General features: G+C 35.1%; 3 protein-coding genes across 13 annotated transcripts; 2 read left to right on the top strand and 1 right to left on the bottom strand.

Annotated features, from left to right (window-relative positions):
- Window positions 1–1,062: 1,062 nt before the first annotated feature.
- Window positions 1,063–6,110, top strand: LOC113850050 (formin-like protein 1). Its single transcript, XM_027480373.1, has 4 exons — window positions 1,063–3,157; window positions 3,342–3,541; window positions 4,528–4,772; window positions 4,921–6,110. The coding sequence occupies exons 1-4, from the start codon at window positions 1,218–1,220 to the stop codon at window positions 5,722–5,724; spliced, it is 3,189 nt and encodes a 1,062-aa protein (XP_027336174.1). The 5' UTR covers window positions 1,063–1,217; the 3' UTR covers window positions 5,725–6,110.
- Window positions 6,111–8,377: 2,267 nt separating this feature from the next.
- On the top strand, window positions 8,378–13,477 carry LOC113850413 (mitogen-activated protein kinase kinase kinase 7-like). The gene is made up of 2 exons (XM_027480959.1): window positions 8,378–11,508; window positions 12,324–13,477. The coding sequence occupies exons 1-2, from the start codon at window positions 9,609–9,611 to the stop codon at window positions 12,470–12,472; spliced, it is 2,049 nt and encodes a 682-aa protein (XP_027336760.1). The 5' UTR covers window positions 8,378–9,608; the 3' UTR covers window positions 12,473–13,477.
- LOC113850411 (protein SUPPRESSOR OF PHYA-105 1-like) lies at window positions 12,033–19,821 on the bottom strand. 11 transcript variants are annotated; one of them, XR_003502202.1, is made up of 9 exons: window positions 19,754–19,808; window positions 17,838–19,293; window positions 17,251–17,408; window positions 15,600–16,446; window positions 15,300–15,446; window positions 14,778–15,095; window positions 14,641–14,700; window positions 13,531–13,965; window positions 12,033–12,779 (listed from the first exon to the last, which is right to left on the bottom strand). XR_003502202.1 is itself a non-coding variant. In XM_027480950.1 (8 exons), exons 2-8 carry the CDS (start codon window positions 19,233–19,235, stop codon window positions 13,771–13,773), a joined length of 3,138 nt encoding a protein of 1,045 aa, XP_027336751.1. In that variant the 5' UTR covers window positions 19,236–19,293; window positions 19,749–19,821; the 3' UTR covers window positions 13,004–13,770. The 11 variants fall into 11 exon arrangements, 7 of the variants coding, with proteins under 7 accessions (XP_027336751.1, XP_027336752.1, XP_027336757.1 ...); XR_003502200.1 differs by lacking the exon at window positions 12,033–12,779 and adding an exon at window positions 13,004–13,346 and having other exon boundaries at window positions 19,749–19,821; XR_003502201.1 differs by lacking the exon at window positions 12,033–12,779 and adding an exon at window positions 13,004–13,433 and having other exon boundaries at window positions 17,838–19,298; window positions 19,754–19,806.
- Window positions 19,822–21,516: the final 1,695 nt, after the last annotated feature.

Genomic DNA, 21,516 nt, shown 5'->3' with positions numbered 1-21,516 from the left:
TTTTTTCTTTTCTCTTTGTGGTTAGTGGTTAATTTCATTTGTTCATTTAAGATGATAATATAAAGATTAAAGAATATAGTTAATAATGTTGTTTATATTAAACTTATTATTAGTCTTAATATGAAATTTGTATAATTTATAACAAGGATATAAAACATTTAAAAATAAGAACAAAATAATTAAAATATTGATAATGTTTTAATTAATAAATATTAAAATTATAGCGAGGTTGCATTAAAAAATCACTATAAGAATGTATTAGCTATATTTCATTTATATTTTTTCATTTAAACTTTTAATCCATGTTTGCTAAACCACTTGTTAACATTCTCTTTTGAAAAAAAAAAAAAAGTCTTTGACAAAGAGTATATATTGAGAACATTTCATTCCCTGTATAAAATTAGAAATAAATTTATTTTGACTCAATCAACTCAACAAACTTTAATTAGCTTAATTCAGCTTTAATTTTTAAAAATAGTTTAATGCAGCTGGCGCAACACTTGTGGCTAAAAGGCTTGCCCTCCCTTATCTTATTATTATTGATCAGTATTATTTACTTTGTTACTATATTTTTGACTTGACTTTTGAATTTAGGTTAAAACTAATAAAATGTGTCAACAGTTTATTTTGAAATTGAATATTTTTTATTAATATAAAATTAAAATTTTTATTAACTTCAGTATTTATTATTAAATTTAAGCATATAAAATAGAATTTTTTATTAAAAATTAAAATATTTATTATCTCAAAAATTAAGAACTATTTCATACATATCTTTTACAACAATTTAAAATATTTAATTATATATAATTTATAATGTCATGATAATTTTAAAAAATAATTTTTTAATTGTTTTATTAATTTATAGAATTTAATAAAAAAAGAGATGAAGAAAAAAATATAATAATTAAAAGATGAAGAGTGCAGAAAGAGAATAAGGGAGTGGAAACATGAAAACACAAGAAAAAGCAGAATCTTAGCTGGATCCACCACAACCTAAATTTTACTATCTACTTTCTCCCTTTTTGTCTATCTGACCTGATTCAACCTTTTCACATACTCACTCTCTCTTTCTCTCTCTTCCTCACTCTCACTCTACAATCCTTAATCTTCTTCTTCCTTCTCCTTCACTCACCTGTTCTCTCTCTCTCTCTCGCTCTCTCTCTCTCAACCCACATTTGGAAAGAGAGAGAAAACATATCACACAGCACAGCACAATGTGCAACCTCTTCTTCACCATCACACTGTTCGTCCTCTTTGCCACAGCCAAAGGATCAACCACCAACAACAGAAGAATCCTCCACCAACCCTTTATCCAACAGGGTACTCTCCCTCCCTCACAGCCACCAAATCCACCACCACCTTCCCCTTCTCCATCACCACCAAACCCGAAGTACCCATTTTCATCAACAACACCCCCTAATGATTCTTCAAAACCCTTCTTCCCCACATACCCATCACCACCACCGCCTCCTTCTCCTTCAGCCTTTGCTTCTTTCCCCGCCAATATCTCCTCTCTTATCCTCCCTCAAACCCCCAAATCCAAATCCAGCTCCGGCAAGCTTCTCGCCGTCGCCATTGCCGCCGTTTCCTGCGCCCTCCTAGTCGTCGCCGTCTCCGCCTTCGTTTACTGCCGCCGGAGACGCAAAAGCTACTCTGCTGACGAGAAGACCCTCAGATCCGACAGTAGTATCCGCCTCTTCCCTCGTGAAGCCACCGCCGGCGCCGGTGGACGAAAAACCAGGAATACATCTTCCACGAGCTCTGAGTTTCTCTACCTTGGCACCATTGTTAACTCCCGCAGTGGCGTCGACGATCTCTCCGACCCACGCGCCGGAGCCGCCATGAATCCTCGGAAAATGGACTCGCCGGAGCTTCAGCCGCTTCCGCCGCTGGCACGACAAGCTTCGAGGCTCCGTGATGAGGTGACGGCGATGGCGGAGGAGGAGGAGGAAGAGTTTTACTCGCCGAGAGGGTCTTTGAACGGCCGGGAAGGCTCCATCGGAACTGGATCGTGTTCCCGGCGAGTGTTCTCCACCATTGCCGGAGAGAACTTCGTGGGTCGTAGCAGTAGTGAATCAACCTCTTCTTCGTACTCATCTTCCTCTTCTGCTTCGCCGGATTGCTCTCATTCCATTTCTCTTTCGCCGCCGGTGAGCATAAGCCCCAGAAGATCACAACCCAAGTCGCCGGAAAATGCAGTAACCCACCATTCTCCTCCGCCGCCTCCACCGGCGCAACCCCTCGACAGTAGAAGCACACTCTCCTCATCTACATTCTCATCACCGCGACTTGCGTCACCGGTTTTCAACCAGCACGTTCAGTCTTCTTCAATGTCTTCGACGCCGGAGAGAAGGGAGTGTCAGTCACCGTCGCTGTCACCGCTCGCGCTGTCACCAAAGAAAAACCCAGATGGGTCACTGACACTTTCAAGCGTTGCACTTGAAAAGTCACAATCTTTTCGATCATCTGTGAAAGAAAATGATGATGGGTCGCCGAGACTTTCGAACGCTTCTTCGTGTGGCAAGTCTGTGACTTCGTCTTCGGCGTTTTCTCTGCCGTCGCCGGAGAAAGCGATGAACTTGCATCATGGGTTGGATCAGTCTCCGACTATTTCAGATGTTTCAGATCGGGATAGGCATTCTCCTCTTTCATCGCCGGAGAGAGAATTAAATACCCAACCAACACCTGCTCGGAAGCATTGGGAGATTCCGGATTTGTTAACACCCATTGGTGAATCATCCCCAACTGTTTCAGCTCCACCGATGTTGTCACAGAGAAAACAGTGGGAAATTCCGGTTCTTCCAACACCCATTGCACCATCTCCTAGTGTTTTAGCCCCTCCACCGCCGCCACCACCACCTCCGCCAGTGCCACGGCAGCGGAAACAGTGGGAAGTGCCGTCGCCCGCGACACCAGTGGATCAACCCGTTTCGAGGCTGCCAGTGTTGACACCTCCTTCAAGGCCTTTTGTGTTGCAAACCCCAGATGCCAAGGTTTCTCCTGTTGAGTTGCCACCTGCAAGTTCTTTGCGGGTGGTTGAGGAGAACTCTGAGGAGAGTTCTAAACCAAAGTTGAAGCCTTTGCACTGGGACAAAGTGAGGGCTAGCTCTGATCGTGAAATGGTGTGGGATCAGTTGAGGTCAAGCTCTTTTAAGTAAGATCTTCAACTATGTTACTGTCTTGTTCTGTTGTTATAGCTTTTGGCTTTTTAAATTTATGTGATGGTTTATTACTATGCTTAGGATATTATGGTTTTAGTGGTTTGATGATTCAATTCATGTGTACATTATTGCAATCATTGTTCGTGAATTAAGCGCTTTGAATTGAGTTGGGTGTAGGTTGAATGAGGAGATGATCGAGACCTTGTTTGTAGTGAACACACCAAACCCAAAGCCCAAGGATACTACTCCACGATCAGTTCTCGCCCCGCAAAATCAGGAGGATAGGGTATTGGATCCTAAAAAGTCACAAAACATTGCTATCTTGCTAAGAGCGCTTAATGTGACTATAGAAGAAGTGTGTGAAGCACTGTTAGAAGGTATTTTTCCCCTTGGTTTATAGGCTTGAGATCATGACTTTAATTGCTCAATTATTTTTTTTCTCTTTTGGTAATTGTTGACTGAACCTTTCATTGAAATTGAACAACTTCTTGTTTAGGTGGTGTGGTCACACCGACACATTTAAATTCTTGCTCATTTTGGTCTCTTGATTATAATCATTTGAAATAAAATCTTTACCCACTCCCGGCATATCAGTCTTAGTTATATTTGCAGTTGATAGTTGGGCATTTTAAACAGGTACTGAATACAGTGGGAAATTTTTAAGGGGAAAAGAACACAGATGTGTTGACACTTGACACTAATTTGGCAACATCTTTTGATTTAGTTTCATTGTAGAAGTTAGATCTTTACTGTGAGGTAGATATGTATGTTAGATATAGGTATAAATATAAAAAAACACAGATGTGTTGACACTAATTTGGCAACATCTTTTGATTTAGTTTCATTGTAGAAGTTAGATCTTTACTGAGAGGTAGATATGTATGTTAGATATGGGTATAAATATAAATTTTAATGATTGGTTGGGATTATTGCATACCGCTTTAATGAAGATACCGATAATTTTGTTTTGTCGTTATGTTGCTTTATTTAGGATGATTTAGTTGAGTTATTCTGCTCTATTTAGGATAATTTAGTTTAGTTATTCATGTCCTCTAGTAGGGTGGATTATAAATACATGCTGCAGTTAGTCCTTTATCTTTTATGTGATTCTCAAGGTTTACCAAGTACCGATTGAGAGAGGTTTCATCTTGTCTCTCGCTCATGGTGTTCTTTCTATATTTATTTCTCTTGCAAAGAAAATGATTTGCTAGTTGTTACAGCTTTGTTTGTAATAGCTTGCTTGTTCCCCGTGTTCATGAGAATGTGCTGATTGACACAATGACTAAATCTATCCACCACCTTCCAATTTTTATTACTTGTCTATGTACATATTATATAACTAAATTATTTTACCTTTTGATAGGTGTTACTGATACCCTTGGAACTGAACTACTTGAAAGCTTGTTAAAAATGGCACCTAGCAAGGAAGAAGAACGTAAATTGAAGGAACATAAAGATGATTCTCCAGCCAAGCTTGGTCCTGCCGAGAAATTTTTGAAGGCAGTGCTTGATGTTCCTTTCGCATTTAAAAGGGTGGAAGCAATGCTTTACATAGCCAATTTTGAGTCGGAAGTGGAGTATCTTAGAAAATCCTTTCAAACTTTGGAGGTATTCATCACTCTTTTCCCAAAGCATATTCATTTCTGATGGAGGCCTCGCAGAATCTGATAACAATGTCCTCATGTGGTTCTCTGGAGGTTTCTCTTGTACATGCTGAGTTTTAGTTTTGTACATTTTCTGATTGTTGCATTTGCAGGCTGCCTGTGAAGAGCTGCGAAACAGTAGAATGTTCTTGAAGCTCCTAGAGGCTGTGCTTAAAACTGGGAACCGCATGAATGTGGGGACAAACCGTGGTGACGCACATGCATTCAAGCTTGATACACTTCTCAAGCTGGTTGATGTCAAAGGTGCAGACGGGAAAACCACTCTACTACACTTCGTCGTCCAGGAAATTATCAGAACTGAAGGCGCACGTCTCTCAGGCACCAACCAAACTCCAAGCACAAATCTCAACGAAGATGCCAAGTGTAGACGGCTCGGCCTGCAAGTTGTATCTAGCTTGAGTTCAGAGCTAGCAAATGTGAAGAAGGCCGCAGCTATGGATTCTGAAGTCCTCAGCAGTGAGGTGTCAAAACTTTCCAAAGGACTCACCCACATAGGAGAGGTTGTGAAGTTAAATGAAACATCAGGATCAGATGAAAGCAGTGAGAAATTCAAAGAGTCAATGAACAAGTTCATGAGAATGGCTGAAGAGGAGATTCTAAAAGTTCAAGCCCAAGAAAGTGTTGCCTTATCCCTTGTGAAGGAGATCACAGAATATTTTCATGGGAACTTGTCAAAGGAAGAAGCTCATCCATTTAGAATCTTTATGGTAGTAAGAGACTTCTTAACAGTTCTTGATAGAGTGTGCAAAGAAGTTGGTATGATAAATGAGAGAACAATGGTTAGTTCTGCACATAGATTCCCTGTACCAGTGAATCCAATGCTTCCACAACCTCTTCCTGGACTACATGGAAGGAGACAATACAATTCCTCAGACGATGACACTTCATCACCTTAGCCTATGCTATGTATCACACAACTTGGCTGCATCTTCTTGTGTTATGAACAACCTGGAACCAGGTGATTTTGACGGGTCTTGGGGTGCATGTATGTTTCTGGCCCAAGTGATTTTTTTTTTCTTGTTAAATTGTAAAAATCCCTGTAAAAGATTTGAGTTATATATATAATAGATTATATATAGAGTAGAAGATTTTCTTTGGGAAAAATAAGCTTTGCCTGTATGAATAGGATATTTAATTTAAGGTTATCATATGTACAAAGCTATTCAATTGGAGATTGCACCTGCTTGCAAAATCCTCTATATAAGACACTAATTCATGAAACCATTCTGGGATCTCAATCTACTCCTTTCTAAGGGTTGGGCCAGTTAAGTAAGCTGAATTCTAACTTGTCATTAACATATACTAATTATAGTAGTGACGACAGTTAAGTACAAAACATGAACCTTTTTTTGAGGTGATGCATATCTTTAATCTACCTATTTTTAAGATCTTAAATTTGAACACGATTATGATATTAATTATAAAATATAAAATGAAGGTATTTATTTTAACAAAAATAGGAAGTATAAAAGCATGTGCCGTCCGGTTTCCTTCCTCTTCATAAAATTCTTAAGAGATTTTTGTGGATCTTTAATATAAATCTTTTATAAAGTTTTAGAAGTATTTATCATGTTTTCACTCATTTGTCTTTTATTTTGAAATGCTGTCAGTAATATTTCAAAAATCAATTCATCAATCACTTCTAATAATTTTTTTAATGAGTAGTTTAATTAAAAATATTTTTATAAAAAAGATTGAAGGGTATAACATAAAGAGCATAGAACTTCTAGAAAACATTTTTATGAAATAATTGAATAAAAATGATCAGCGAAATAGGATTTTTTTTTAAACTTAAAAAGTGTATTTTATTTTATACAAGGGAAATGAAGTCTACTAAAATTGTGAGACCGACCAAATATGCTATGGAAAGGGAAAGGGTTTGTATTTTTGTGCTAGTTTTGTTTATTTCTTCAATTGAAGGCATATTCCCTGTTATGTACAATTGCAAGCACGTGATGGCCAGGGCTGAGAAAATGTAGTTTAGTTGACAGATTTGGGAAGTAAACGGAAAAATAGAGCAGTATCTGTATGACATTAACATGTGCATACAGAAAACATGTGAAGAACACCAAAGCAAGGATAATAAGAGTAAGAGATAGATAAAAATTAAGCCAGACATTGGTCTTTCGTTGTCTATGACCTCAGCTGGTTCCAATTGAAAACATGTTAATGTTAATGTACAAGTTTTCTAAGCACCACTTGTTGGAAAAATAGACAGACAATGAAGCATTGAAGTCAAACAAGTATAATAAAAAAAATGTTATACCAAATGTGTAAATGTTCAGCCAATCAACTAGGAAATGTAATTTTTTATTTTACATAAAAGTCATAAATAGATTGAAGAATTAGGGCCAACAAAATTTTATTTGTCACAAGTAGCCAAGTTAAATGGTACATTATATTAACTGGTTTGTCTAAGGTATTATCTAGAATAAATAACTATTTTAAGTGGGCTGATGAAATAAAATATTGCATTAAAAATTATATCAATTTATTTATTTCTTTTATAAAAAAAATCTCATTAGTTTATCTAAAACCAAAACTATAATTTAAAGAAACCTTGTATCCGCTTCTCTTTTATTTCCTTATATAATAAATTTAAATCACCTTTACTAAATTTAATGTTGTAAAAATAATTTATTAGTTTTATTTAAAAAGACTAAAAATACACTTTATATATCAAATATTAAGAAAACAAGTTTTTATCACACCAGAGTCTTACAGAGTCAGAAAAATTTGTTTTTGGTTTTTTATTTGATTTTTATCGCTGTCTTTTATAGGAAATAAAATTCAAATAAAACCTGAATGAAGTAGTCCTTGCAGAGATACTTGAGTGAAGAATGACATACAAATTGTCATCTATATTCTCAATCCTACAACCCTATATCATAATTAAAAGAGTCATTAAATTAAGTAACATAAGGGTCATTAAATTATAGTGTGTCAAACATTATTGTGCGCTTTAAATTAATCAAAGATGAATAGATCATATGATACAACAGCACATTATTGTATTCTTTAATCACTTGGAAGTTGCTAAATTCTAATGCAAAACGCAATTGAGTTGAAAGCAGCTCAGATCTTGTAATACAAACAAATTCAACATTATTGATCAGTGGGTGACATGGACTGTGAAGTTGATTGATCACTGTACAAAACACTGGGCAATTATTTGGTTTCGTTATTGTTATCCTTTAAAAACAAAGAAAAGCAGAAAAAAAAAACAAGTGCAGAAATCCCATGTATAAGTATCAAAAGTGACTAGAGGGTGGGATATATAGGGTGGTCCACAACCACAAAACTCAATATTATGCTTTAAGAGGTAACAGTAAAATCCATACCCTGCAGGGAATGACACCTTCAATATTTGTGAGAACATGGGGAGAGTACCGAGACAAAGAGATAAAGAAAAGGTTAAAAACAGCTATGTTATACATGTCAGTCCATGCTTCTTTTGGACTTTTTTGCTTTTAATTGTACAATATAATTTTATAATATATTTATAAGATTAGTGTGACTTTTTTTTTTTTTTTTTTTTTATGTAAACAGTTGTAGTTTTTTAGATACGACTGTGTTTATATTTTGTAATTAAAAGATAAAAGTTGTATTTGTAATATATGACTATGTTTTTATAATAAATAAAGTCGTATATCTTTTCATGTACGATTTTTTATTTTATTAAAAAATTGAAAGTTAGACATGATTAACTTATTATTTTTTAATAAAAAAAACATAGTTAGATATAAGAAGTATTTACTCTATTTATGTAAAAAATAAAAATTACTCTAATCTTATAAATTTGTAATGAAATTGCACCAATGCAGGAAAAAAAGTCCTTCCTTTTGTGATACATGCATGCAGGCATTTAGAAAAGATATATGCGACTATTGTAGCATCTGACAGTGCCTAATTCCGATAAAAGAAAATATACTAGAAGAGTTTTTTTCAAGATTTCTGTTCTGAATAACTTCATTCACAAATGTGTTTTAATTAAGAATATATATATAGACACGTACTAAATATCATCCAAGATAATAATTATTCATTCTTAACGTATTAATCACCTTAAAATTGATAATTTTTTTGCAATTCTATCAAACATTTTTTGTAATTGATAAATTATTAAAAGGCCTCCTAAATTTTGGCAATTGGCATGGCAAGAATCTTAGTAGGAGAGTTGGATGATTGATTATGAAAGGGACACGTATTAACTGAGCAGTAGGCAGAAAGAAATGGTCATTTCAAACAACTAAGACCCATAAAACTCGCGAGAATGACCATGTTTGCAAAACAATCTAATCTTGTATTGCACACACAACTTCCCTTAAAACTTCTTGTTGGTTAACTAATATTACAAACTTCATACCAAAGGCCCTTTTTTTCAATTTTTTTTTTCATTTCTTCATTGTTTTGTTTTTCGTTTTTGGTTCCTATGCCAAGATTGATCGATTCTCTAGGAAAGGTGGTGGCATAACATCTTGCATAGGAAACCCAGAAGTCATTTTTCTTCCTATTCAATTTTTTATCACATCATGGAAGGAAATAATTTTGCGTTAGTTTTGTACCATATTGAAAGTGCTTTAATCTGCATCAGCTTTACACTAGAAGGAGCTTGATCTCAATCTCATTCTTTGCTTCATTTTATGATTGGTCTCCACCATTCCTATCTGGTTAGAATCTATAACTCATTGATGAATTACATTGGTTTCCTTTGTGAATAAAAAATATTCAGATTCACCCCCCTTCTTTACAGGGATTGTTTTAGATCAAAACCAAAGCTATGGAACAATTTAGACAGATTGGAGAGGCACTTGGGAGTTTGAAAGCTATGATGGTATTCCGGGAGAGCATTCAAATCAATCAGAGGCAATGTTGTTTGCTGCTGCATGTGTTCACCTTTGCATATGAGTCTATTGCAGATGAGATTACACAGAACCTGAAATTTGAAGAGAAGAATGCAAAGTGGAAGGCTCTTGAACAGCCCTTGAGAGAGATCCATAGGATTTTCAGAGAAGGAGAAGCTTACATTAGGCATTGCTTGGAAACAAAGGACTGGTGGGCTAAAGCCATTACCTTGTTTCACAACAAAGATTGTGTTGAGTTTCATATACACAACTTGCTTTGTTGCATGCCAATTTTAATCGAAGCTATTGAATCCGCGGGAGAAACCTCGGGGTGGGATCAAGATGACACGCAAAGGAAGAGGATGATCAACTCCAATAAGTACAGGAAAGAATATAGAGACATGAAGCTTTTCCAGTGGAAATTTGGGAAGCAGTACCTCATTACTCAGGACTTATGCAACCGTTATGATACAGTTTGGAAGGAAGATAGATGGTTCCTTTCCAACAAAATCCAGGAAAAGAAACTGGCAGGTACAACAAAGTATGAGAAGAAATTAATAGATCTTCTTTTGAGGAATTTGGAAAGATCAGAGTCACTGGAAGGGAAGCTCCTGCCAAGTTCAATCTTGGTGGGGTCTAAGGACTACCAGGTGAGGAAAAGAATGGGGAATGGGAGTCAGTACAAGGAGATTCAATGGTTAGGAGAAAACTTTGTCATAAGACATTTTTATGGAGACATTGAAGCTTTTGAACCCGAGATCAGAGAACATTTATCTCTTTCCCACCCACATATAATGGACTACCTTTGTGGTTTCAGTGATGAGGAGAAAAAAGAATGCTTTTTGTTGATGGAACTGATGAGCAAAACCCTTTCCGCACACATCAAAGATATTCATGGCCCAAGGAAGCGATTACCGTTCTTGCTTCATGTGGCAGTTGATCATATGCTTCAGATTGCCAGAGGAATGGAGTATCTGCATTCAAAGAAAGTATATCATGGAGAACTAAACCCTTCAAACATTCTTGTTACCCCTAGAGGTCATTCCCAAGAAGGTTACTTGCATGTCAAGGTATCAGGGTTCGGTCTACCTTCTGTGAAGGACTTGAGCCAGAAAGGGAATACAAATCAGAATGGATCTCTACCATTCATCTGGTATGCTCCTGAAGTCCTTGAAGAGCAAGAACAATCAGGAGGTGTAACAAACACCAAGTACACGGAGAAATCCGATGTGTACAGTTTTGGAATGGTTTGCTTTGAGCTTCTAACTGGCAAAGTCCCCTTTGAAGATAGTCATCTTCAAGGGGAGAAAATGAGTAGAAACATAAGGGCAGGAGAGAGACCACTTTTCCCGCTCAATTCACCAAAATATGTTATCAACTTGACAAAGAGATGTTGGCATACTGACCCAAGCCAGCGTCCGAGCTTCTCTTCCATATGTAGAGTTCTTCGTTATATAAAAAGATTTCTTGCAATGAATCCTGGTTACAACGGTCATCCAGACCCACCAATGCCACCAGTAGATTACTGTGATATAGAGTCAGTACTTTTGAGGAAATTTCCTTCTTGGGGAAGTTCTGAATCATCACCAGTTTCAATCATTCCGTTTCAAATCTTTGCCTACCAAGTTATAGAGCGAGAAAAAATAAGTACACACTCTAAGGATAACTCTGAATCGGGAAGTGATGCTTCAGCCTGTGGTGATGAACTTGTTACTTCAGGGGATGAGCCATTTCCATCCACAACTGAGAGGAAAGTTTTGGTTGGACATGATGGTATGAACAGGAAGATTACTTTGAACAGGAAATCTCTAGATTTGAAGATCACCAAACAACCAGGTTACCTTCTGATTTTTTTTTTCTCTTGTTAGTAACCATGGAATTCTTAAATACTGCAATTGATGGAGCTTAAGAAGCTAATGTTATAGAAGTAAAATAATGGCATGTTAGTTAGATTTACAAATTCACTTAGTTTCTTTTTCTATTTCAACATATTTTCTGGTACTATAGTTGCAAACTTCATCATGCTAAGGATACAAAAATGCCTGCCAGGAGGAATCTGATAAAATTACATAAGTATTTTAGCTATGATTAATGTAAAAAGTAAACAACTCTTACGTCTAATGAAGTTGCCAGAAAACGTATCATAATAGACAATTATTCTAACAGCATGTGGATAGAGAATTTTCAAGAAAAAACAAGTACCACTTGTGGTGTCTGACATGGCATATAGCATTACAAAGAATTTAGCAAACCCAAATAAAGCACTTCCACGAACTGCCATGTCTTGAAACAAAGTATGTACACATTTGACCAAATTTATTGACATACACAAAAGAAATTAGTGAAAGAAAAATGTTCGTAATACACTGTATAATACACTCTTTTCAACAATATTTATTAACAGGATGAAATACGAGTGAATCACACTGAATGATGTGGTTCTTTCTTATTTCCTTTGTAGTGAAATCCACTTGTATTTCATCAGATAATAAAAGATTATTAGAAAACATGTTACTTACATTTCTCAAAATAAAGATCTGCCCCTTGAGGACCTTCGCACTCAGCGATCAAAACCAAAAAAATAAATATAGAATAAAATTTATGTGAATGCTAATTGTTTCTTAACATCATCATGTGTTTTTTCAATGCAGGTACACCACGAGGGAGATCAGCCAGACCTCCACAAATGTCCCCTCGAGCACGAAGTCTGAGGGTTACTTCAGATAACCACATGATATCAAGTCCAAGGACAATAAGAAGAGTCTCTTCTGGTCATGTCTCAGACTCTGAGCTTTCTTAGAACACAGAACACCATCAAATTTTCAAGATACAATCTGGCTTTTAGTCTGACTTCAGACACTGAGTAGATACCTTGAGTAATTATAAACTCAAGACTCTTCTCATTTGCCAGGAAGGATTCACAAAATTAACTCTGAGTAGTTGAAGTTAAGGCATTCTTGAAGTGAGTAGTTTGTGAATAAGGATAGGAACAGCAAAACGTACTGTGACTGACTCCTTGTATTCATGCCACAGCCAAAAGTCTCTTCAATGCATGAAAACTTTTATCCACCATTTCCTTATCCTTAGTAACTGGGTGGAGATAGAACCTGGAGAATCAAATACAACACTATGGTACTTAAAAAATAACAGAAGACTAAAATGTAAAATAGGAAAGGTTTTAGCAGTTCTACTAAAGATCGCGTTCCTTACCAATTTTCAATGAGATATTCATTTTCAGGTGACTAATAAAAATGTTCTGTGAAAGGAAAAGATGTCAAAAGAGAAAATGAATTCTGAGTGACATAGGGATAGAGTTGGCAACCAATAAGAATAAACATGCAACTTTTGCACAATTTTAAATGAAATGTACAATTAATATTTTAACCATTATATCAACTACAATTAGCTTTTTCAAGCAAATTCAAAGCATAGAGCAGATCCTGTACATTTTTTGATAAATTAAAAGTGATTTGGAAGTTAAGGTAATTAGTATGTATCTCTGCGCTCAATCCAGATCTGCTTTAATAATATGTCCCTCACTTGCTTAACAGACTGCAGTCTCAGGAGCTTGGATGTTTAGGAGCGAGACGTTATGCTGTAAAACAACAAATTTGACTTGGTTTCAAGGTCTGTCAGGTGCCTCCAGCTTGTAGCTTTGCACTGTGGAAGGTGTGCTATATACAGAAGTAATGATATCTTAAAAAGATTTGCATGCTCCAGCTTCATCAATGCTTCAGTTCAAACGCCTACATTTGTACATGCTATATACATTTCTTCTTCAGCTTATTTTGGTTCAGATTTTAAGAAAAAAGTGCTCCTCATGTCATATTGTTAAAAACAAGCTCCTGAAAAGATTACCTATGCATGGAAATTAAGGAGACATTGATGCTTGCCTCAGAAGCAATGACAAACCATGACCCCATTTATGCTTTATTCTCCATTAATCATCGAATCCTGAATGAATCACTGGACCGAGTGTTCACCTCAAATAAAAATTATGCCTAGTATTTTGAAAGAGATACTAAATCAAAATATCATGGTGTCAGGAACTGAACTGCTTTACAGGTTCCAGTATGAACCAAATATTTCCTCTTTCTGTCAGACCATCTGCAATAGTTTTACTATTCCAACTGAGTTGGCAGCAACAAGCATGTTAGACTTCTTTCTCCAACAAACGCTTGAAACAAACTGTCCCCTATTATCACCACTATTTGGATGACCATAAATGGAATCAATTGACTCAAATTTATGAGTAGCGATCGGCACTGGCAGAGATTTGTGATAACAGTATACCTGAAAGGTAGAAATGTTTAAAATGAATTAGAATTTGTATTTTATTATTCCACATTTGCAGGAAAATTCAATTAAGAGAAGTAAGCTCCATTAAATATCATTGGCATGATATAAATATGAATCACTTCTCCTTTTTATCAGTCTTAATTTGTAAGAATGGATGATATTTATATTCTACGATTGTACACATTAAATTAGGAACAGGACCTAAATATGAACTCCAAGCATCTTCCATGGATTATAAAGTATAAACTTGGTGTTCAGAGCAGTTACATTCATTGCCTATTTGTTCATTACGCATAACTTTTGGCTTGAAGTTAAACCTCCTAACTAATTACCAGCATAAAATTTTAAGTTGTAATTACAAAAAAGAATCCATTAGGATTGAAATAACAAAGCTTGATGTCATGTGAGATAAGTAAGACCATTTATTGATGTGCATAAGCACATCTAATCATATAAATGATGAAACCAAAAACAATGTTACGTGAGATTAGTCTATATGTAACTCCATTCTGTGATCAGGATCCTAAGAAACCATAGAGTAACACGAGAAAATTCCCAAGAAAATAAAGAAACTAATTTATTTGCCCACATGCAGATAAAAATTTTGCTGGCCTCATGACAAAATCAGCATTTTGCAAAGTCAAGGCTATGATAAAACAACAACTATACCTCATTAGATTCTGAACCACATGCAATGTATCCATCCAAAACAGATAATCCCACGAAATTCTGAAGATGAACAAATAAATAAGTTAGAACAAATGAAAGAAGACAAAAAGTGAGGTAAAATGTGAAGAGAAACCAACCTTTTCATTACTATGACCTTTAAAGGTTAAGACACAAGCATCAGATGACAACGCCGAAGAGCTGGTCTTATTCAGGTCCCAAAGCTTCAAAGAGTTGTCAGTGGAAGCAGAGACAACTGTTTCAGCATCTATAAATTTTACATAGCTAACAGCTTTACCATGACCAGATAATGTGCACCAAGGGATTCTTGTGTGACGAAGATCATAACCATATACTTTGTAATCAGCTGATCCGAAAAATAAAAGATTTGTTGAGTAAGCAGAGAACTGAACACAGCATATATTGGCAGGGTTCCAGATGGTTCCCATAGAGTTTCTCTGAAAAAAAAAAAAAAAAACAGCATTTGAGACAATTATTACGTGCTATGAAGCAAAAACGTTCAACATCATCTTTCCTGTCACATAGTTATGTTTCTTTGCACAATATTCTTTTTTGCCCAAGGAAGGGGAAAAAGAACATGAAAGAGGTTTTAGTATATAAATTAGTAATATTTGTTATTAAATGCATAAAAGAAAGCATGCCTCGCTGATATTCCACAGTTTGACAGAGCAGTCATCACTTCCACTAGCAAACATTTTTGGGTCTGCCAGAGAAAAGTGAACAGACCAAGCTCTCTTTTGGTGCTCCATGTATTGAGACAATGGCTGACCAGTGTCTGCGTCCCACATCTGAATTCATCCATACATATTATACTATTAATGGCAATGAAACCAAAGAAATAGTTAATATCTAAAGCAATGATGGCTTGGTTGGTATGAATGAAAGGATATGATTAAAATTGATTTTCATCAATTAGTTTTAATGTTGCAAGGATTACACACCTGAACTACACCATCATAATCAGTAGAAGCCAGATGATTTTTTATATAACTGTTCCAGCAAACACAGCTAAGCTTTGATTTATTTGACATCTCAACTACTGGGTACTGGATATCAATAGAATCACTTGAAATAGAGTTGAGATCGAAAATCTTTATTTTCTTTGAAACTCCACCTGCTGCAATGTGATCCTCGTCCCGATCAAAACTTAAAGCACACATTACATTAGCAGAACTAAGAAGATCTCTGTTTCTTAATGTGCCACACTCTTCAAACTTGCTGTAACGAGCAAAATTCCATAAACCTTCAAAGAAGGATCCCAGGCAACCAACAGAATTCTGAATTCCTCTAGGCTCCTTATTAACATTCTCTACATGAGACAACCTCCATCTACTTTCCACCACATTTTTATCATTGTTTAAAACAGCTGATGCCTCTTTTGCAAGGACTTTGAATCTTGTCGAAAAGTAAGAATTCTCTAATTGATTTATATTACTCATGAATCTTTCTTCATCAACAAATGATCGTGGAATAGATGTATTAATATCTGAGATGGAAGAGTCTTGAAAATGTAAACTATTTCCTCTCAATTCAGGATTGTTCATTTGTGCTATGTGAAATACTGAATCTATTCCAAATGAATAACTTCTTTCAACCCCCTTAATATCTTCATTCAAGCAATTTAGCTGTTCTTCCAACTTGGCTGCCTGTTTTTTCTTTTCTTCTTTGAGTGAAATTAGAAAGTGTATTAATTGCTCTGTTTCAGTCTCATCATCATCAGATACTACAACATCTTCTCCAGAACTTGATTCCTCTGATTCGCATATGAATTCAGATTCTAAAATCATCCTGTTATAGATAAAGGGAGAATTACAGAATTATAGAAGAAACAGGTTTTCCTTTAAACATCAACATCAATATTCTTTCAGCCATATGATTATTTAAACATATTAAGGAAAATGAAGAAATGATGTTGAATTTGAGAACAGTTATCTTGATTTACAAAGGGCCAAGAAGTCCAAAAGGCCAACCTGAATAGCATGTCCTAAACAAAGGCAGCTAATAGCAAAATTTAATAGGCTGCAATCAGTTTCCAAGTCTCATTTACACAATTGGATACATGGCCAACTTTTTATTGAGCTTAAATCCATTCTAGAAACACTCCTTATCCTTTTCTCCCTTTCAGTTATTTGGTTTGTCAAGCATTATGAACAATAAGAGCAGCCATCTGGCTGTCAAATAAAGTTAAGAACGAGCTTCATTTTATTGTATACAAGTTGCAGTTGTACAAAAAGAACATCAAGTGACATTATCATGTTAATGAATTTTGTTAAAGTCCCTCGTCGACTACAAATATGGACAAACAAGAGCTTATAAAGGTTAAAATAATCTTAATCTTACAAGCAAGTTTTTAGGATTGAATTAAACTTTAGGCCAAATTTAAAATGGTATCATCACCTATCGTGATTCATATTAGGCTACCCTTGACCAAAAAAAACCTGACCTTTAACAACAGATATCACCAAATAAAAGCTTATAAAAACAACAACAATTACGCAACTTGTATACACCTTCTGAGTATGAGAAATTTTACAGATTCAAATGAGACAGAAAGATATCACTAAGCAGAAGAACAGGAGCATATTGTGTCACCTGGTGATGGGGCGAGAAGATGGCTCAGGATGCAGAAGCCAAAGACAAAAACCAGCTTCCTTTGGGTTTTCTGATAGAAATTTTGGTGGTAAGATTCTACAAGACAAATCCAACATCATAGTTGAATGTGCCTCCCATGATTCAATGTTGCACAGCAACTGAGAGAAGCATCCACTTAAATGTTAAAAAAATTTAACAGATTTAAACAGTTAACCTTAGAGAATGACTAGAAGCAACTTAAATAGTTAAAAAGATCAACAATATCTAACTACTCTAATCCAGGTAGTTTGAATAAATTTCTGTAACTCATATGTTTCAATATCATTTCCAAAGGTTTGTTATGGTATGTCAAACCGATATGTCTTGCTTGGAAGTAATCTCTTGCTAGGTTACAGTGGCCAAAAATCTCATATCACATTCATTAACATACAGGGAAAAAATAAACAATGGTGTATAGTAAAACTCTGGTTAGTTTCATTAATGAAGTCCAAGAAAATAATTTGGCTGGTTAATGGCTATCAAGAGGAAATACTGAAGGATAAAGTCTATGATAAATAACAAATGTGTGAGACAAAATATCTGCTTACCTCAAAAAGAAGAACTCCAAGGCTATAAATATTTGATGAAAATGTGCAAGGTCCACCATTTAGCACTTCTGGACTACAATACCATTTATCTTCTAACTGAATGGTTACAGACATATACTGCTTTTCATCAGTGTAAGTGCATTGATGACTAGAATCATTTTGGTACAAACTTTCTTTGTTCCTTGATTCCATGGATCCATTTGTGTCAGAGTCAGTTTGATTCACCATTGTCCTGGAGCCATGAATACAGGTGAAGTGATGCTGCTGCCTAAAAGATCCTGTCTCCTCACAGAGCTTTTGCTGCTTTGTACTCAAACTTTGGCAAGCACCGATATCCTGTTCCAGAGGCCTTTTCCAAGTCACATTGCGCTTCATGACTTCATTATCTAATTCTCGGTGGCCATATGAACCAATATATTTAATTTTACTTGAAGGCAGTAAAGAGAAACAAGATGGTTTCAAATCTTTCAAGACATTTCCTTGGGAGTGTGCAAAATCAACCATTTCCAAGATCTGCTTAAATATTTGTAGCCTTACTGATTTCTTCATTATATGATCTTCAGACTTAATCCACTCTCTTAAGTTGAGTGCATCATTAGAAGATTCTGCGCACATCACGGCTGTTTCTTTTAAGGAAGGGTTATTATCAACCACATTTGGTCTCAGCAGCGTGTCATGTTGAAGCTTAGTTGCAAAAGCAGGTTTCTCATCCTCTTGGCTCATAAGCACTCCTCCAAGACCAAAGTTTTTGTCTAAATCTTTGCAAATAACACCCTTTCCCTTCACTGTTTGCTCTGCAACCAATTGAGGACAATTATATGCAGACAAAGTATTATGCGTTTTACTGCTATTCAGATGTGCATTGCTTGAGGTGATAGTCTTATTCCTATTGCTTATATCTGCAGACACTTTCAGTGGCAGAGATTTCAGGCCCCAAATTTCGGAATCAATTCCCTTTAGTCCTTTGCTTAATTTGAGTGGTATCTGTAATTCAACCTTGGGTACAATTTCTCTACTCAAGCTATTATACTTAGACTCAATAGCCAATTGATTCCTCAGAGGCTGTCTTGAATTATGCGGGTGGTTAACTACATCTATATTCTGATTCTTATAATTCCTAACAGGTAATTCTTCAACAATGTGTTCAGAATCAATTGTGGAACAAAAATTAGTACCAGGAGGTCCAGATCCAGCTAAGGAAGTAACATATCTATTCAATCCATTATCCTCATTACCAATTGTATTGTCATTTGGCAAACTCTCTGGCCATTCCTTCCTTATAGGTGTGCACAATCTAGGTGATTTGGGCATATTTTGGTGCCCAGGGGACTTGAGAAAAGGATCATTGGTTTTTCTCTTGTGCTCCTCAGTCCCTGCCCCACCATTTGCTGTTGTCATGTCTTCTAGTCAAATTCATGCAAATCCAAATGCAGTTCCTTCAAGCAAATAAAAAGTCCTGCACTAAGAAAATTTAGATAAACAAGATTAAAATAAACACATACAGAGAAAAACCGCCAACATAAAGAGACAAATCATGAATATGACTGAAAAGTGAAAACGTTACCACTGCTAGGATAAAAGAGAATTATTTAAATCTGAACTTCAACTATTCAGATAGCACAAATGGGGTGCAAAATACCCTCTTTTTTCCTCTGAAAATTTCAAAGGATTAACAAAACATAGAACCATAGATGTATTTTAAACTTCTTTTTTTTAAAAAAAAAAAATTGGTAACAAGAAATAGAATTGGCATGTTGAATGAAGAAAAGATGAAATCAACCATTTTGTATGAAGCAACAATACATATAATACCAATGAAAAAAGTAGTAGCCAATGAGAGAAAGATCATAACAATGGCACTTCAAAGCAGAAATTAGAGACCAGAATGGATAAAATGAAGAACATGGTTACCTCACCAGCTAAGCTAACTAGAGTTCCTTGCAGCCAAAAATATCTTGCCCCCAACACTGTCAAACTAAATATAATGAAAACCAATATAAATACTTGAATTCAGAGTGTTTGTGTTAGATATTTATTACAATTATTATGGACACAATTTAACTATTTTTCTTTTTTTTCATTAATTAGCTTAGGAGTGTCCACGTCTGAGGCAAAAAGTACAGCCACGATATTATTCTCTTGTGGCTGCCGCCAGCTACACACATTGGAGTATAAATTAATATTAACTTTATCAACTTTTTTTTCTGTATATTTGTTAAGATTATTCTCCCACAATTATTTATTGTCTAAGTCAACGATTTAATCTTTCTTCAAAAAATTAATTAATCTGTTGAAGTTTTCTTTTTTGGCAAACAATTTGTTGAAGTTTTATTGATGTAAATAGTGGCTGGTATGGTCTTTTCATTAGCCTAGTTGATTGGGAGTTCACTCTATTTGTGATGTTACTTAAGTGAAAGATTGGTAAAAGATTACTCAAAACTTAAACCAAGAAGCTCCAAAGCTAACGTTTTTTTTATATATATAATTAGTAAAAATACTTTAGGAGCTTAGGTTTAAACTTCAACCACTAGTTTGATCTTGGTTGGTATCGGTGTTTAATGTTTTTAGCAAATTTCGGCGGTTGCTTCTTAAACATGACTTACGAGTAATTAGAAAACAGTTATTCAGTGTTTAGGATAATCTTTAGAAACAATTTCCTTCGTTAAGACCCATCTTTTAGAGCATATTTTGAGACAAATTATTTTAGATATATATTATAATTAATTTGATATCGAATAAATATATATATATATATATATCATAATTTCTTAATAATTATTAAGTAAATTAAGAGAAATAGAAATGTAATTTGTCCAAAATTTTATCCCAAACAGTTTTATTAAATTTTAAAACAAATGAAATCTTAATCTATTCAATATAAATATCATAATGATATAGCAAAAGAGGAAAGAGAATTAAGGTTGATAAAAGAGTTAAATTGAAGGCTCAAGAATGGTACAATCTATGTTGATTAAACTTAACAAATAACAACATATTTTTAAAGGTTAACCTATATATATATATATATATATATATATATATGAATGTAAATGTAATTATTTATTTTGAGTGCAATGTTTTGATGGGGAAAGGAAAATGACATCTGCCCAATAAGGTGACACGAGAAAGGATTCGAAGGTCAAGCCGTCAAGGGTTGCATGTGGCGGCGGAAGTGGTGGTTTGATTGTAATTAATGTCAACATTAGTGTCAATTTAAAGGGGTAGCGTAAAAGGAGGGTTTGCAATAGTTTGGTTTTGAGTTATGTGTCGTGGCTCCACTTGTGGCCACATCCTCTAGGGCAACCCTACACTCGTGTCGCGCGTGTAAAAAATATTAATATAAATGGAATAATACATAATAGTAAATACGACAATTTTGTTTGTCATTTTTCATATCAAATAGCAGCACTCATATAAATGTTTTTATTTAAGGCACGATCAAGCAAAAATAATTATTTTAATTTTTAGTTCACAGTGTATTATATCTAATAAATAGCAGCATCCATGCAAATACTTTAAAGGTTAATTACTAGCTTCCTAGAAAAAGAAGAAGAAAGGTAATTAGCATAGGATAAAATATGCGATAGTTGCAAATTAGGAACAATAAATCACTGATTAAAAAAAGGAAAGCATTTCGATTACAAAAAGGCAAAGGATTGAAGGGTATTATCTATCCTAT

The sequence above is a fragment of the Abrus precatorius genome, unplaced genomic scaffold (genome assembly GCF_003935025.1).
Source record: "Abrus precatorius isolate BTA unplaced genomic scaffold, Abrus_2018 Scaffold9, whole genome shotgun sequence".
NCBI lineage: Eukaryota > Viridiplantae > Streptophyta > Magnoliopsida > Fabales > Fabaceae > Abrus > Abrus precatorius.
This window is presented reverse-complemented; position numbering and strand designations above follow the sequence as displayed.

Coding starts and splice junctions, on each gene's coding strand:
- LOC113850050 (XM_027480373.1), top strand. CDS start 1,218: ATGTGCAACCTCTTCTTCACCATCACACTGTTCGTCCTCTTTGCCACA. Junction 3,158..3,341: donor TTGAGGTCAAGCTCTTTTAA/GTAAGATCTTCA, acceptor AGTTGGGTGTAG/GTTGAATGAGGAGATGATCG. Junction 4,773..4,920: donor AATCCTTTCAAACTTTGGAG/GTATTCATCACT, acceptor TTGCATTTGCAG/GCTGCCTGTGAAGAGCTGCG.
- LOC113850413 (XM_027480959.1), top strand. CDS start 9,609: ATGGAACAATTTAGACAGATTGGAGAGGCACTTGGGAGTTTGAAAGCT. Junction 11,509..12,323: donor GAAGATCACCAAACAACCAG/GTTACCTTCTGA, acceptor TTTTCAATGCAG/GTACACCACGAGGGAGATCA.
- LOC113850411 (XM_027480950.1), bottom strand. CDS start 19,235: ATGACAACAGCAAATGGTGGGGCAGGGACTGAGGAGCACAAGAGAAAA. Junction 14,701..14,777: donor AAGGTCATAGTAATGAAAAG/GTTGGTTTCTCT, acceptor GTTCATCTTCAG/AATTTCGTGGGATTATCTGT. Junction 13,966..14,640: donor GTGGTTCAGAATCTAATGAG/GTATAGTTGTTG, acceptor TCTACCTTTCAG/GTATACTGTTATCACAAATC.